General features: G+C 54.4%; 1 protein-coding gene across 1 annotated transcript; it reads right to left on the reverse strand.

The window, feature by feature from the left end:
* Window positions 1–657: 657 nt before the first annotated feature.
* DZIP1L (DAZ interacting zinc finger protein 1 like) lies at window positions 658–11945 on the reverse strand. The gene is made up of 15 exons (XM_065640192.1): window positions 11901–11945; window positions 11341–11850; window positions 9862–9946; window positions 8883–9010; window positions 8434–8595; window positions 8085–8213; window positions 7194–7334; window positions 6656–6686; window positions 6360–6404; window positions 5848–5987; window positions 4548–4740; window positions 3627–3831; window positions 2424–2575; window positions 1560–1699; window positions 658–786 (listed from the first exon to the last, which is right to left on the reverse strand). Exons 1-15 carry the CDS (start codon window positions 11943–11945, stop codon window positions 658–660), a joined length of 2235 nt encoding a protein of 744 aa, XP_065496264.1.
* Window positions 11946–13721: the final 1776 nt, after the last annotated feature.

The following is a 13721-nucleotide window of genomic DNA, read 5'->3' on the forward strand; positions in this document are numbered from 1 at the left end:
TCCACACAGATGGAGCTGATGTTGTTGGAGTTGCTGCTTCTCTTCTCCTTGAGACAAAGCCCATCACCTGGGATAACCCAAGGTGATTATTCAGGGCTCTTCTACGCCCGCCAATTCAAGAAAGGCAGGAGGAAGGAGACAGACACTGTGGCTTGGGACTCTGAGTGCGTTCAGTCCAGGAAAACGCGACATTTTCCATCACTCTCAGGAGCACTGGGGAAGGAGAGACGCAAGGAGAAGGAAAGCTGCTTTCTCCCCTCCCTGACTCTGTTTTTTGGCCTGCTTAAAAGGATAAAAAAGCCACACACAAGACCCAGGCTGTGTCCAGTGCGGAGAGTTAGTCCCAGCCCGTGGGATGCAAAGTCCAGGGAGAGCTGCTGGGGCTCTGAACGCTCACGGCACCGTCAGGCGCTGAGTTACAGCTCACGTGCAGAAATCTCTCCTTTTCGGACCACGCAGCATTTCTCCTCCTCGATGGCAGCTGGTCAGGGGGGACCCGACCACCCTGTTCTGTCTGGGAGAGCCCCAATATTGGGGGGGGTCTTCCCAAAAAGAGGGGTGGCCGGAGCGCAGGAGCAGCCGCAGAACGGCTGCTGCCCGTTCCTGGTCCTGTGGCACCATCCAGTGGCTGCTGGCAGAGGATTGTCACCTTCCCTGTCACCGCCAGGCGTCCCTTGCAGCCGGGGAGACCCAGGTGGTACCCAGAGCATCATCAGGTGCCAGCGCTGGTGGCTCGGTCGGGTCCTCCGGTGAGGAGGTGTCCAGGTCACTGCTGCCACCTGTGAACTGCAGAGGAGGACAGAGAGGGGAAAGGGGCAGCAGCAGGGCCGGACCCCCCCCTCAAATTTGCACCCCGTGCCCCCCCGCCCCGCTGCAAATCAACAGGGATTTCTTCTCAAAAAATAGAGCAAAGAGGGTCAAATGTGGCCGCATCAGGAGACCCTTAATTTCCATGGCTTGCAAGTTGTACCATAAGCCTCATGCTTCGCTTTTTTTTTTTTTTTAATTTACCCCAATGAAGGTCTAGAATTTCATCTCCATTGCAATCAAAAAAAAAAAAAATCTTCCCACTATTTGTGCTAAGTTCGGGTTGGGTAAAAATCTTTTTAATTTTTTTTTTTTTCTGAAAAAAGGCAATTTGATTCTGACACTGCCACCACTTTAATTACATCAGCTCTCTCCCATAAATTGAGGTTATGTTTAAGTCCTGTTTTAGTAATTTAATAATTTCGCCATTGCACCGCTCCAATTATCTCTGGATTTGTTCCAGAGACCTTTTTTCAATTCGATTCCCTGGCGCTTACTGTTTTGCTCCCGAGTGCATGAATACTGATTCCACCTCACCGCAAAGAGGGTGAACGGACAAACATTAGGGGACGGACAGACGTCCGTAAGTGGATGAAGTGGCCGAGTCTCTGCTGCTGTAATTTGGAACTCCCTGCGCACAGATACACCCTGTGGCTCTGCTGATGGGCATGAGCTGACAAAAGGGTTTCATACGCCTTTTTTTCCTGGAAATTATGTCACAGAACATCCCTGTGGCCCTTTGCGTGAGATACCTGGAGTTTCCCGGCGGGCTGGCTGGGTTTTGGTGATGCCGAGCTCAAGGCTGGGAAGAGTTTCGCCCCGTGGGATGGTCTCCGTGTCACTGCATCCAGATGTCTCTCCAAGAGCCTCGTCACCGCAGACGTGGCTGTCCCTGCACAGGGCAGAGCGGGTTGAACAGGGAGCACCAAAGAACAGCGATGGCACAGCTGGGTGAGAAGGGACAGGACCACCAGTCACCCAGGGCGAGCTGGTTTCTAAAGAGTATAAACTCACTAGCACTGTCTGGAGCATCTTATGAGGAGACACTGAGAGAGCTGGGGCTGTTGAGCTGGAGAAGAGAAGCTGAGAGGGATCTGATCAATGGGATCAATATCTCCGGGTGGGTGTCAGAGGATGGACCAGACTCTGCTCAGTGGTGCCCAGCGCCAGGGTGAGGGGCAACGGGCACAGACTGAAACACAGGAGGGTCCATCGGAACATGAGGAGAAACTTCTTTGCTGGGAGGTGCCAGAGCCTGGACCAGGCTGCCCAGAGCGGGTGTGGAGTCTCCTTCTCTGGAGACATTCAAACCCGCCTGGACCGACCTGTGTGATCTGCTCTGGTGACCCTGCGTGAGCAGGGGGGTTGCACTGGGGGGTCTCCAGAGGTCCCTTCAACCCAACCAGCCTGGATTCTGGGATTTATCTACCCCGGCAGGATCAGGCACACACGTTGCAGATGGTTAAAGCCACCAGTGCCTGGCTGGGGAGGATGGGGTAAGACTTGTCCCATTTCAGCCCCAGGCAGCAGGTGACACAGTGGCACTGATGGCACTAACCAGGACTGTCCCCACCACCTCACTGACCCACAGCGGTCGCTACAAGAACAAGTTGTACCCGAACCAGCCGTTTCCTCCAGGAAGTCCAGGTCTGATCTGTCTGAGTCGGTCTCATCGCCCGGCACCATGGCAGAGAGCGCTGGCTCTTGCTGAGGGCTGAGCTCCACGGGGCACGGGGCGGGTTTCTTCCCTCCCAGCATCGCTTCTGGGCTGTGCACAGAGAGATGGGTCAGGTATGGGATTGCTCTGGTGTCCCTTTCCCCACTCCCAAAGCAGAGGCGGGGAAGCCCTGAGATGTTCTGGGCTGGGATCCAACCCAGAGCAGGGCGGCCCATGGAAAAATCACAGAATCATTTTGGTTGGAAAAGCCCCTCAAGATCATGGAGTCCAACCGTTCCCCAGCCCTGGCACTGCCCCATGTCCCTGAGAACCTCATGTCCGTCTGTCCAACCCCTCCAGGGATGGTGACTCCAGCACTGCCCTGGGCAGCCTGTTCCAATGCCCCACAGCCCTTTGGGGAAGAAATTGTTCCCCAGATCCAACCTCAATCTCCCCTGGCACAACCTGAGGTCATTTCCTCTTGTCCCATCACTTGTTACCTGGGAGACCAAGAGACCAACACCCTCCATGCTACAACCTCCTTTCAGATAGATAGAAGCCCCACAGTCCCCATGGATATGTCCATCCTATCCATGGACTGGAAGCACCGTGCTGCTAGCATCTCTAGCAAACACTCACACCCACACCTTGCCTGTGTTTGGTATTGCTTTGCTTGAGTTTAAAAGCTCAATCTGGCTTTCTCTTGCTCCTGGAGCAAGCAAGGAACTCCTTTTCCTCAACTGCTCCCATCCACGGATGACACCTCTGCTGACATCTCATATCCCCTCCACATTATTTCTTCTCTGCACCGTCTGCACAGTTTCTCCAAGCTTTTATTTTACACCTTTACTACTTTTGCTCCAAAACCTTGAGAACTCCTTCATCCCCTTGCAGAGGTTCTGGGAGGCGAAGAAGGAGCCGAACACCAGTGGGAAATGCCCTGTGGTTTCCTCCAGCACAACATGGTGAGTACAAACCCTCAGGTCTGACCTTGCCAAGCTGTTTGAGTCAAACCACAGAGGCAGGAAGACCCCAGGAAATTCTCTTTCCAAACAAACTCTTCTGGCAGTTTCCAAGAGTGCTGATGTTTGGGCAGGTTGTGGCTGAGGGTCCTGGGCACTGCCCGCCTGCCTGGAGACCAAAAGGAGGTGACGGGACTCACCTCTGCCGTGGGACAAGTCCTCGGTGGTGGCAGGTGGCTTTGGAGGTCCTCAGGGTGCCCCAGGGAGACCTCGGGGGGCTGTGGGGGGAGCGGGTTCTGCTCCGAGGAGCAGGCTGGGGGATCACCAAGGCTTTAGGCTCTGCCGCAGTTGGTGTCGCCATGGGCTGTGACCCACCAAGGGACACGGGGCTCTTTGGGCTTGGAGCTGGAAGACAATATGGAGAGCGGGAAGAATCACCACCCACCTCCTGCTGCCTTTGAGGAGCCACACGGTGACCTGACACGAGGTTGTGTAGAAGAAAAGGGTGGAAAGACCTCATTAATGTTTTTAAAAATATAAAGGGTGAGTGTCAGGAGGATGGAGCCAGGTTCTTCTCGGTGACAACCAGTGATAGGACAAGGGGTAATGGGTTCAAACTGGAACACAGGAGGTTCCACTTAAAGATGAGAAGAAACTTCTTCCTGGTGAGGGTGCCAGAGCCTGGCCCAGGCTGCCCAGGGAGGCTGTGGAGTCTCCTTCTCTGCAGACATTCCAACCCGCCTGGACACCTTCTGTGTAACCTCATCTGGGTGTTCCTGCTCCGGCGGGGGGATTGCACTGGATGAGCTTGCGAGGTCCCTTCCAGTCCCTGACATTCTGGGATTCTGTGAAAGAGACTTGCAAGCACCACCAAACCTGTATTTCACCCTGCTGGGGCTTCTGGAGACAGCTGATGTTTTTTTCCTGAATACGTCAGGCCAACCCACATGAAGTCAACACACAGAGTGCAACTGCAGAGATTTGCATCACCCTAAATGTGATTTCCTGCCCTTTCTTTGTCTTCTTGTCTCATGGGGTAAGGGAACGGCATCCCGTGGCCATGGGTGGGTGGCCACAGGTCCCCACGGTTGGTATGTAGAGAGGAGAGGAGGTCACCTCACCTGGGATGACGGAGAGGTGCCGAGGCAAAGTACTGCTGAGCTTCTTGCATCGCCTGACCTTCCCCATCACCGCTCGGAGCAACTCATCCCTCAGCTGCAGGAGACCAGGGAACTTCTCAGCCTTCTGTTGCTGCTGAAGCCTGAGCAGAGCCTGGAGGTTTCTGTAGGTCCGAGTGGAGATCCCCTTCGCAACCTAAAGCAGGGGGTGGCCGAGGAGCCCCACGTGGTGACACCAGCCCTCGACAGCACTGCCCATATCTCAAGAGCATCCAAGCCCTGTCCAAACCCCAAGGAAGCTCTCACCAGCCCTGACACCCATTGTTTCCACGGCACGACGTTTCCCGTGCAAACAGCCCACAATCAGGCTTCTGTCATCATTTGCAAAACCCTCATCTGCTTGGGTAAATGACAGCTTAAATCTCAGCTATTTTGGGCAATTTCTAGGCTACAGGGTACGCGCAGCATTTTCTCTTAGGAGGTGTTTGCAACTCCAGCAGGGTTTGCAACTCCAGCAGGGTTTGCAACCATGAATGTCCTGGCTTATGGAGATGCAAAGCGATGAGAAGCAAAGGGTAAAGGGGGGGGTACACCTGCGGGCCTGGCTTTGGGCACCTCTGCCACTTTCCACAGCACCTTGGCGTCCCCAAATAACACTCCAGGGAAAGGGGGGGTGGACGTGCCAGGGCTCCAGCTTATGTCACATGAACCCAGGAGCTCTCCTCAAGAGCATCTCCAAAAACAATCACACGATGAGTGGTTCAATCGCCTGCCTTTGGGACCCGAACGGCTGTGCCTGCCCGCTCGCTGTCCTTGCAGCGGCTCCGCAGGGTGCTAGGTGGTGGTGTTGCATCGCCAGGAGCTCGGGAAGACTCCTCCGAGGCGCTAGTTAATATGCTGGGCATGAAAAGGACTTGGACAGTGAAAGTCCCCTTGAAAATCCCAGCGGCAGGGGCTGCTGTGCCCTTAAACACCCTCTTTTCCTAGAAGAGAGGGAGCCCTGGGTAATTTAGCATATGAAACGCTGCTTGTGAGAAAGATTTGCTGGAGAGATACTGATAACCAGCTTCAGAGAGGGGAGCACAGTGGTTTATTGCCTGTGCCACTGTGTGATTCTGCCTCTGCCTTCCCACTTACATCTCAGGGTGCGATTGCTCCAGACGATGGGCATTTTATTTATTTATTTATTTATTTTACTGTTAGTGTTTCAGTTTTTCTTCCCCACAAAAAATAATAAATCTTTGTGTCTCTGCACAGGCTCAGGGCTGGCATCGCACATGCGGCACCCAAAGGGCAGACTTACCCTCTTGACGCCCATGCTCTCCAGCTTTTCCTCCAGCAATTCCTCCAGGATGGGGCGAAACCGCTTCAGGAGGTTGGGGTTTCTCCGTAGGGCTTCCAGCAGCCTCCGCTTCCCACCCAGGGCAGCAGCCTCGTCCCTGGCTGGAGAGAAGGTGGGTGCTGATAACAGCACAACGACGTGTGGTCTGTGCCCTGGGAGTGGGCTGGTGGGTCCCTCCTCCTCCTCTTTGAGGACACGGGTCCCACCAGTCCCAGAGCAAGTGGCTGGTTGCCCTCAGCAGACCACATCCCTCTACAAAGAGTCAACTTCCTTCTCTAATTTAATCATAGAATCTTTTTGGAGGGACAGGACCCTCAAGCTCATCGAGTCCAACCGTTTCCCCGCTCCTGGCACTACCCCATGTCCCTGAGAACCTCAGCTCCGCATCTGTTCAACCCCACCAGGGATGGTGACTCCACCACAGCTTCATTCTGGTGCTCTTGGGACAGGGATGTCCCAGCTCTGGTACCCACCTGATGATTCTTCATCAGCCACCACTTTGGTCACCTCCCAGGTCACTGCAGGGAAGAAAAGAGCCTGTGAAGGTCAAAAAGGAGCCGAGGTCCCAGCGCAGAATCAAGTGCTGATCAACAACTGGTTTTCCTGTACGGGAACTTCATGCGAGAGGACACGCAGCCAGATCCCTGGAGAAGACTCCATGGGATGCTTTTGTGAGGGAGACAGCAGAGACACTGTGGTCTGAAGGGCTGTTTGCCATGAAAGATTTATCTAGACCCACACTGATTCACTTTAAAAGTGCAATCTTTACCTGAAGGTTTGCTTGCAGACAGCAGCTTGATCTGTAAAGAAACAGACTGGGCATCATTCAAAAAAATCATTTCTTTGCCTGTAATTTTGGGCAACTTTTTCTGCAGAGTATTATTAAATGCATTTTAAAAAGGAGCAGAAAATAGTGGGCACATGCACTCTCCAAGTGCTATTTCCCTTAAGCAGCCCATTCCTGCAAGGGGTCAGCTTAGTATTACGGAAAGGAAAGCCCCTATCAGTAGTACAGATGCCACCCTGTTATACCCATGTGCTATTCACAGGTCTGATAACGAGCAAAAGATGCTCCAACTTGTAATTCAACGTGACGTACACCCCGGTGGGCACAGCTCATGCTGGACGATATTCATGTAATGCTTCATGTTTAATGGGTGCAAAAAAGAGCCGAACGTAGTAAAGTGTTACAGAAATCAGGCTCAGTCTTAACTCAGCAAATATTTTAATGCTGCTTAGAGTTAAACATCTGTTTAAACCCTCTTGATGAACTGAGGATCCCTTTTTTTTTTTTTTATTTCACTTGCCTTCTTCTCCTGGGACTTTGTGACCTTGGGTTGCTCCCTGAGCTGGGTGCTGAGTGCATCCATCTGCTGATGGACATGGTCCAGAACCTCCTGCTGGTCCTGGGATGGGCTGACATGGAGTGGCTTCTTCTCTTTCTTCAACTGAGAGGAGCAAAAAAGGAACAAGAAGACTTGACTATGGTAAAAATGGGTTTGGAGCCACCTCTTGCCTTTACCAGCAAGGTAAAGCCCATCTGGCTTTGCAGAACACGCACAGCCAGCTTCAAAGTCTGCTGGTGGCAAGCTCATGTCTTCTCATTGGCCGTGGCAAGATGCAGCTTTGCTGCATTTCATTTCGTCTTTCCCCTTGACAAACTAAAACTGCCCTGTGTTGCCCTGGCCTTTGGAGTCCAGCTAAGGCTCATTTTAAGCTTGGAGAAATTCACCTTCCCTTTGGGTCCCAAAAGACGGTTTGCACCTTAACAGCAGTGCCGTTCCCACCCCATCCCATGCTCAGAGGTACCATGCAGGGCAAAGCCTTCTTCAGATGGATTTAGATGTTGAGAAGGCAACAGATTCATAGGTGAATAAATGTATTTTGGTTATATTTTAGACTATACCAGGATGGTGGTGGAGTCACCACCCCTGGAGGGGTTTAACAGATGTGGGGATGAGGTTCTCAGGGACATGGGATAGTGGTGGCCCTGGCAGTGCAAGGTTAACGGTTGGGCTTGATGATCTTGAAGTTCTTTTCCAACCAAAATGATTCTGTGATTCTCTGATTTGGTACCTTGAATGCTTTTTCATGCGGCGAGCTCCTTCAGCGCTCTGGTGAAGATGGGTCCACCCCCATCCTAACGCACCTCCTGGGGTGTGCAGCAGGGGCAAGAACACGGATCCCACACCGCTCACCTGTGCTGCCATCCTCTCCCGCGGCTCTGCCCGGCTCCACGTCTGCCACCGCGCCTCATCGGTGTCATCGTCCCGCAGGGTCCCCAGGTTGGACACGGCCACCTCTCTGGCCTGAAGCTCCTGCAGTTTCTGGAGCGGGGAGAAGGAGCCGCGTGTCCCACGGGAGCATCCACGTTCCTCTTGGTGAAGCCCACCTTAGCCAGCCACTGCCTCCCACCCCAAAACACCCCAGGAGAAGGACACGAGGCCTCGCTGGGCTGTGAACGTGGAAAGCCACCTGGATCAGGTGAGGCAGCAACCTTGGACATCCCCTTCTCTGTCCTGAGTAGCACGTGGGGGGCTGACATACCCCCTCCATGGCACTGCTCCTGCTGGCCACGTCCCTGAACGCTGCGAGGAAGAGCCGCCTCAGACCATCCATCTCTTCACGCAGCTTCGTCCTCTCCTCCTCTTTCCACCTTTCCAGATCTCTCCTGCCCTCCTCTTCTCGCTCGCGAGCTCTCTCTGCTTCCTAAAGGGAGGGGAAAATCAGACAAGAGACGTCCTGGCTGCAGAGCAGAAGCACCAAGGGCTGCAGCAGAAGCCCTGGCACCGGCAGCGTGAGCACTGATGCTCTCATTACGCTCAGAACCTGCCTGCACCACGTGAGGGGCAAATTTTCCAAAGAAATAAGCACGAGCCCCACCAGAAAATATTTTTCAGCGCCTTTTTCCACCTCTGCTTTAAAAATATCCCGTGTTTCGTCACTTCTCCTCCCCTCGTTTACCCCAAACAGGCGGCGGTGCCCTGGCCCCGTACCTGCTCCCTGCGCAGCTTCTCCCCATCCCTCTGCAATTCCAGCTGCTGCTGCATCTCCCGCAGCTTCGCCTTTAGCTCCTCCACCTCGTCCTCCATCTGCTCCACCTGCTGCTTCATCTTCTGCCTCTCTGCAAAGCTCAGGGAAACGGGCATCATCAGCAAGGGCAAGGACCTTTCAGCTCCTGCCGGGATTTGCTTTGAGGGGGGAGGTGGAATCCTGCTAAAATACGGAGCAAAACCACTGCGGGGCTTCAGGGTGGAGAAGGGGGTGGCTGGCCTGCAGGAAAAGCCGTGACGAATGTGGCTATGTGGCCTCAAATTATTTTTTATTTCCATTTATTTTTTAATTTTTGTAAACTTGGAGGGATCAGCGGCTCGTGGAGCAGCGCGGCTTTGCATTTCAGGCTGCACAGGGCAAGGTGCCTCTGGAGCAAAGCTCAAGCTGCTGCATTGCATCAGCCCCGAGCTGGGGTTTCAGACCTGCCAGCAAACAGCAAAAGCAGCTGTTTTATCTGCCAAGTTCAAGTGCTGGGTGCAGGCAAAGCTGTAATGAGGCTCCGTGGCTCTCAAACAACACGCTGTACCTGCACCTTTCAACGTGTTTTCCAAAGAAGCATCAATTCCTCGGCAAAAAGGGGGTCCAGGGAAGGTGAACCCCCCTCCCAAACAGCAAAACACTCTCCCAATGTGGCTCCATCCCCGTGGTCCTATGAAATCTTTGGGTGGAGAAGATCCTTAGGGAAACCAAGGTGCAGAGATGAGCTTTAAATGCTCATGCAGTCCCAGATTTGGCCACGCGTCCTACCTGTCCTTGAGGGAGAAGGCAGCAAGCATTCAGGAAGATACGCACAGAAGAAGAAATAAGCCAGAAGAAGTTATCTTTGACCTCCTGTGGTCACTCTCTGGTTTCCAGCATCCACATCCAAAGGGGGAAAACCCGCCTGGGGAAGCGAAGGGAGAAAATTGTCCTGGTGCTCACCAGCTTCGGTGGCCTCGGCGTGCCGGCGCTGCAGGTGGGCTTGCAGGAAGGAACCGTCCACGAAGGCTTTATCGCAGAGGTGGCACTGGAGAACGAGGGGGAAAAGTCAGCAGAGGGACTTGGATCTGCAGAAATGGGTGCTCCCCACGTCCCCCACCTTGCAGACAAAGCTTTGCTGCTTTAAAGCAAAATGAGAGACCTCAAGAGATGTGGCTGTTGTGTTGGAGGTACGTAGGTGGAGGGTGCTGGGGGTTTCTCCTGTCTGAAGCCAAAGAAAAAGCGCTTTAGGGATCAGGAGAAGGCAGAAGCCAAGATGCTGCAGGGATAAGGCTCAGGGTTAAAAAAAAAAAAATGCTGGTTTCCCAAGAGAACAATAAGGTGACCAAAGCAGCAGCGAGGTCCTAGTTATAACAGGGTCTGGCTCTGGAGGAGGGGAGAGCCGCACTTATGGGGATGACGAGGCTGTATGAACCTAAATCAGCTGGTTTTGGTGGCTTTTTGCTCTCCAGGAATAAGTGAGCGGGTTGATTTGGCGATGGAGAAGCAGCAGACAAAAAGGCACAGCCGGCAGGCTGCCTGCTGAACGGCTGGGAAAAGCTTGGGGCGGGGGGGAGAAAGCAAAATCTCCAAATTCAGGAGCATCCAGAAATCCTGCACTGGTCTGGAGGATGTTTAAAGGCTCCCTGGGAAGAGATACCCACCCAGGACACAGGGATCTCTACAGACTCCCCCTCCCGCACTCTGCGCAGTTCTGACTGCCTGTGGTTAGCACAAAAAAAGGGAGCATCCCTAGCAAGGACTTTGCAATTTCCTTGAAGACAATGAACCAGCGCCAGGGAAAGCAGCAGGGCTGGCCAGCAGCTTGTGGTGCCCCCGCAGCAGGGCTGCAAATCCAGGGAGCAGGGCAGCGACCGTCCTGTGCTGGGCCCTGGGGAGGCCAAACCGCGAACCCTGGGGGCAGTTCTGGGCCCCTCACGCCAAGAAAGGCCTTGAGGTGCTGGAGTGAGTTGAGAGAAGGGAACGGAGCTGGGGAAGGGGCTGGAGCACAAGTGTGATGGGAGCGGCTGAGGGAGCTGGGGGTTCAGCTGGAGAACAGGAGCTGAGGGGAGACCTTCTGATCTCTGACCTGCCTGAAAGGAGCTGGGAGCCAGGGGGGGTCGGGCTCTGCTCCCCAGGAACAAGCGCCAGGACCAGAGGAAACGGCCTCAAGTTGCGCCAGGGGAGGTTGAGGTTGGATCTGGGGAACAATTTCTTCCCCAAAGGGCTGTGGGGCATTGGAACAGGCTGCCCAGGGCAGTGCTGGAGTCACCATCCCTGGAGGGGTTGGACAGACAGACATGAGGGTCTCAGGGACATGGGGCAGGGCCAGGGCTGGGGAACGGGTGGACTCCACGGTCTTGAGGGGCTTTTCCAACCGAAATGACTCTATAAAGAACATCCTCCACGGGACACGCTTTCCCCCCCGACACCTCCGCGCACCTTGCAGCAGGCGCTGGGGCCAGCTCGCAGGAGGAGCTGCTGCGTGACCACCAGCTTCTTCCACCTCCTGCTCTCCTCCTTGGCCCGCCGGAGCTGCGCTGCCTGCTCCGCTGCCTGCTCCTGCCTGCGGGCCAGCTCGGCGCGGGTGGCTTGCAGGCGCTGGGCACGGGTGGCCAGGCTGGTCCCCAGGCGCTCCTGGCAGTGCAGCAGGTACTCGATGCTCAGCTGGGCCATCCTCAGCACCTTCAGCAGGACGGGGTCCGCCGGCCGCCCGCAGTGGGGACATCGCTCCCCGTCCAGGTTGCAGAAGGTGACGGCGGCGACGTGCTCCTGCAGCGCGGCCACGTCCACCTCCCGGGCCACCCGCTCCACGTCGACGGCGCTGAAGCGACGCCAGTCCACGCCGAGCCGGCGGGGCTGGAAGTGGAAAGGGGGGATGTCCACCGGGATAACAAGTCCTGGGGACAACCCCGGCATCCCCGCAGGCTCGGGAGTGTCTGCAGAAAAGGGCTGGAAAGCAAAAGGGACACGTCAGGGCCGTCCCCACCGCTGTCCCCCACCAGCCTGAACACACTGTGGGCGTCAAGGAGGGGGTCAAAGCTCATCTTGCATGGCAGCAAAAATAAACCACCTTCTTTTTCCCTCCCCATCCAGAACTGCTATCTACTACTTTGCCAAATTCTGCAGAAAAAAACAAAAAACCAAAAAAACCCTGCCAGTTTGTTCACCATCTGCTTTTGATAAGGGAGAGTTGTAAAAGCATCGCATTGCAACTCCTTACAATAACCCATTCTGAATGGATTCGGAAATCCCTCCTGACTGTACCTGTTTTGGGGAAACAGAATTAGTCTGTTTTCAAACAATATATGGTGAACACCAAACACACTTATAGCACAACACTGCTGCCTTCTGCCTTGCTCAGACTTAATCCCAGGCCGTTTCCAGAAGTGGCATCTGCTCGTTTTCCTAGCTGTGTGCTCAACCATAATTAAACGATTGTATTTAAAATACATAGCTTTAAACCTGCCGTATGTTGTTCTCAGTCTCTAGCAAGGGATTTGCTGCTTCCCCATGTTACAGATTCCCCTCTGCTACACCCACCTGCCACTTTTAAGAAATTTCATATTTTTTTTTAAAAAAAAGCTCTTTGCTGCAAGGCCACTCACCATGTTTTGGGGTGCGGATGGGTCCCCGCAGAGGCCGAGCGGCACACGGTGTCGGGGTGTTGCTGGGTGTTGCTGGGTGTGCTGCGTACGCGATTCCTGGACAACCTCTTGCAAAGCCTGCAACCACTTTTGTGCTCAGGAGACACAGCAAACAGGGTCAGGTAACCCAGGGAGATGCCAAATAACCGTGCGCACGGTGCGACAAAGCCGAGCTTTGCTAGGCTCTCCTCTGCTAACTTAGAGAAAGAGCAGGCAGCGCTTACCACTGCCTGCTTGCAGCAGCAAGAGTGCCCAAATCAGCTTTTTTTTTTTTTGGCCCTAATTTCAGTCCCCAAAATGTAGTTCGCAAGCAGGAGGCTCCAAGGCTCCCGCTGTGTCACTCCAAGGCTCAGCCCCACCGGGCGCAGGGGGTGACGGTGACACAGGGCACAGCAAGGGGCTGCCAGGCTGAGCCAGCCCTGCGCGCAGGGTTTTCCAACCCAGAGACACTTCGCGCGCTGCCTGCATGTGTCCCGCGATCGAATAATCCTATTCTTATCTTTTCTTGATGCTGGAGCAATCACAGGGCTTCCCAGAAGTTATCTGGGGTTGTGCAGGGTGGAGCCCGTTCACGCTGATACTGCAGCCGGTCACGTCCGCGAGCCCGCGAGCGATTTCCAACCCCTGGCGCTGTTTTTCCAGCCCTACCCCAGGGTCTCCGCCGCCTTCGCTGCCGGGGTTGCTCCATCCGCACGATGCTGCCCGTCTCCTTGCAAGGCTGGGTTGCTCTCAGCCCGCCTTAGCAGCATTCAGACCCGTTGCAAAGTCTGCAAAGTCCTCTCTTGCTCTCAATCTCCTCCTGCCCTGCACGAGCCCCTTCACATCTCTGCCTCTCTCTAGTCTAACTTGTCAGCCACATAAATACCTTTTTTTTTTTTTTTTCCCTGTAGCTTCAGGAGGGGTCTGAAGCTTCTGAAGCTTCTTCACTGGGGTCTCTCCCTGTTGCATGTAAATACCAGCGGTCAGCGACTGCTCTGAACCAATCTGGACTGACCTGGGTGGCTCTTTCAAGCACTTTTTTAGCTCTACACCAATTTCACCTCACCCCCTCTTCTTTCTCACCCTTTTCTCTTATTCTGCCACCTCGATACAGCAGGGGACTGGAAAGCCTTGATTCAGGGCTGCAGCTAAGCTAGGAAGAGGTCACGCACTGCTGCAGACGTGAAACCCTCTGGG

Source organism: Caloenas nicobarica, chromosome 8 (genome assembly GCF_036013445.1).
Source record: "Caloenas nicobarica isolate bCalNic1 chromosome 8, bCalNic1.hap1, whole genome shotgun sequence".
Lineage (NCBI taxonomy): Eukaryota > Metazoa > Chordata > Aves > Columbiformes > Columbidae > Caloenas > Caloenas nicobarica.

What these genes read in the sequence shown, in the direction of transcription:
- DZIP1L (XM_065640192.1), bottom strand. Translation starts at nt 11,945, where the DNA reads ATGAGCTTTGACCCCCTCCTTGACGCCCACAGTGTGTTCAGGCTG. An exon ending in CCCACAGTGTGTTCAGGCTG is followed by an intron (nt 11,851 to 11,900) that starts GTGGGGGACAGC and finishes TTTGCTTTCCAG; the next exon opens with CCCTTTTCTGCAGACACTCC. An exon ending in GCACCTCTCCGTCATCCCAG is followed by an intron (nt 3,832 to 4,547) that starts GTGAGGTGACCT and finishes ATTGTCTTCCAG; the next exon opens with CTCCAAGCCCAAAGAGCCCC.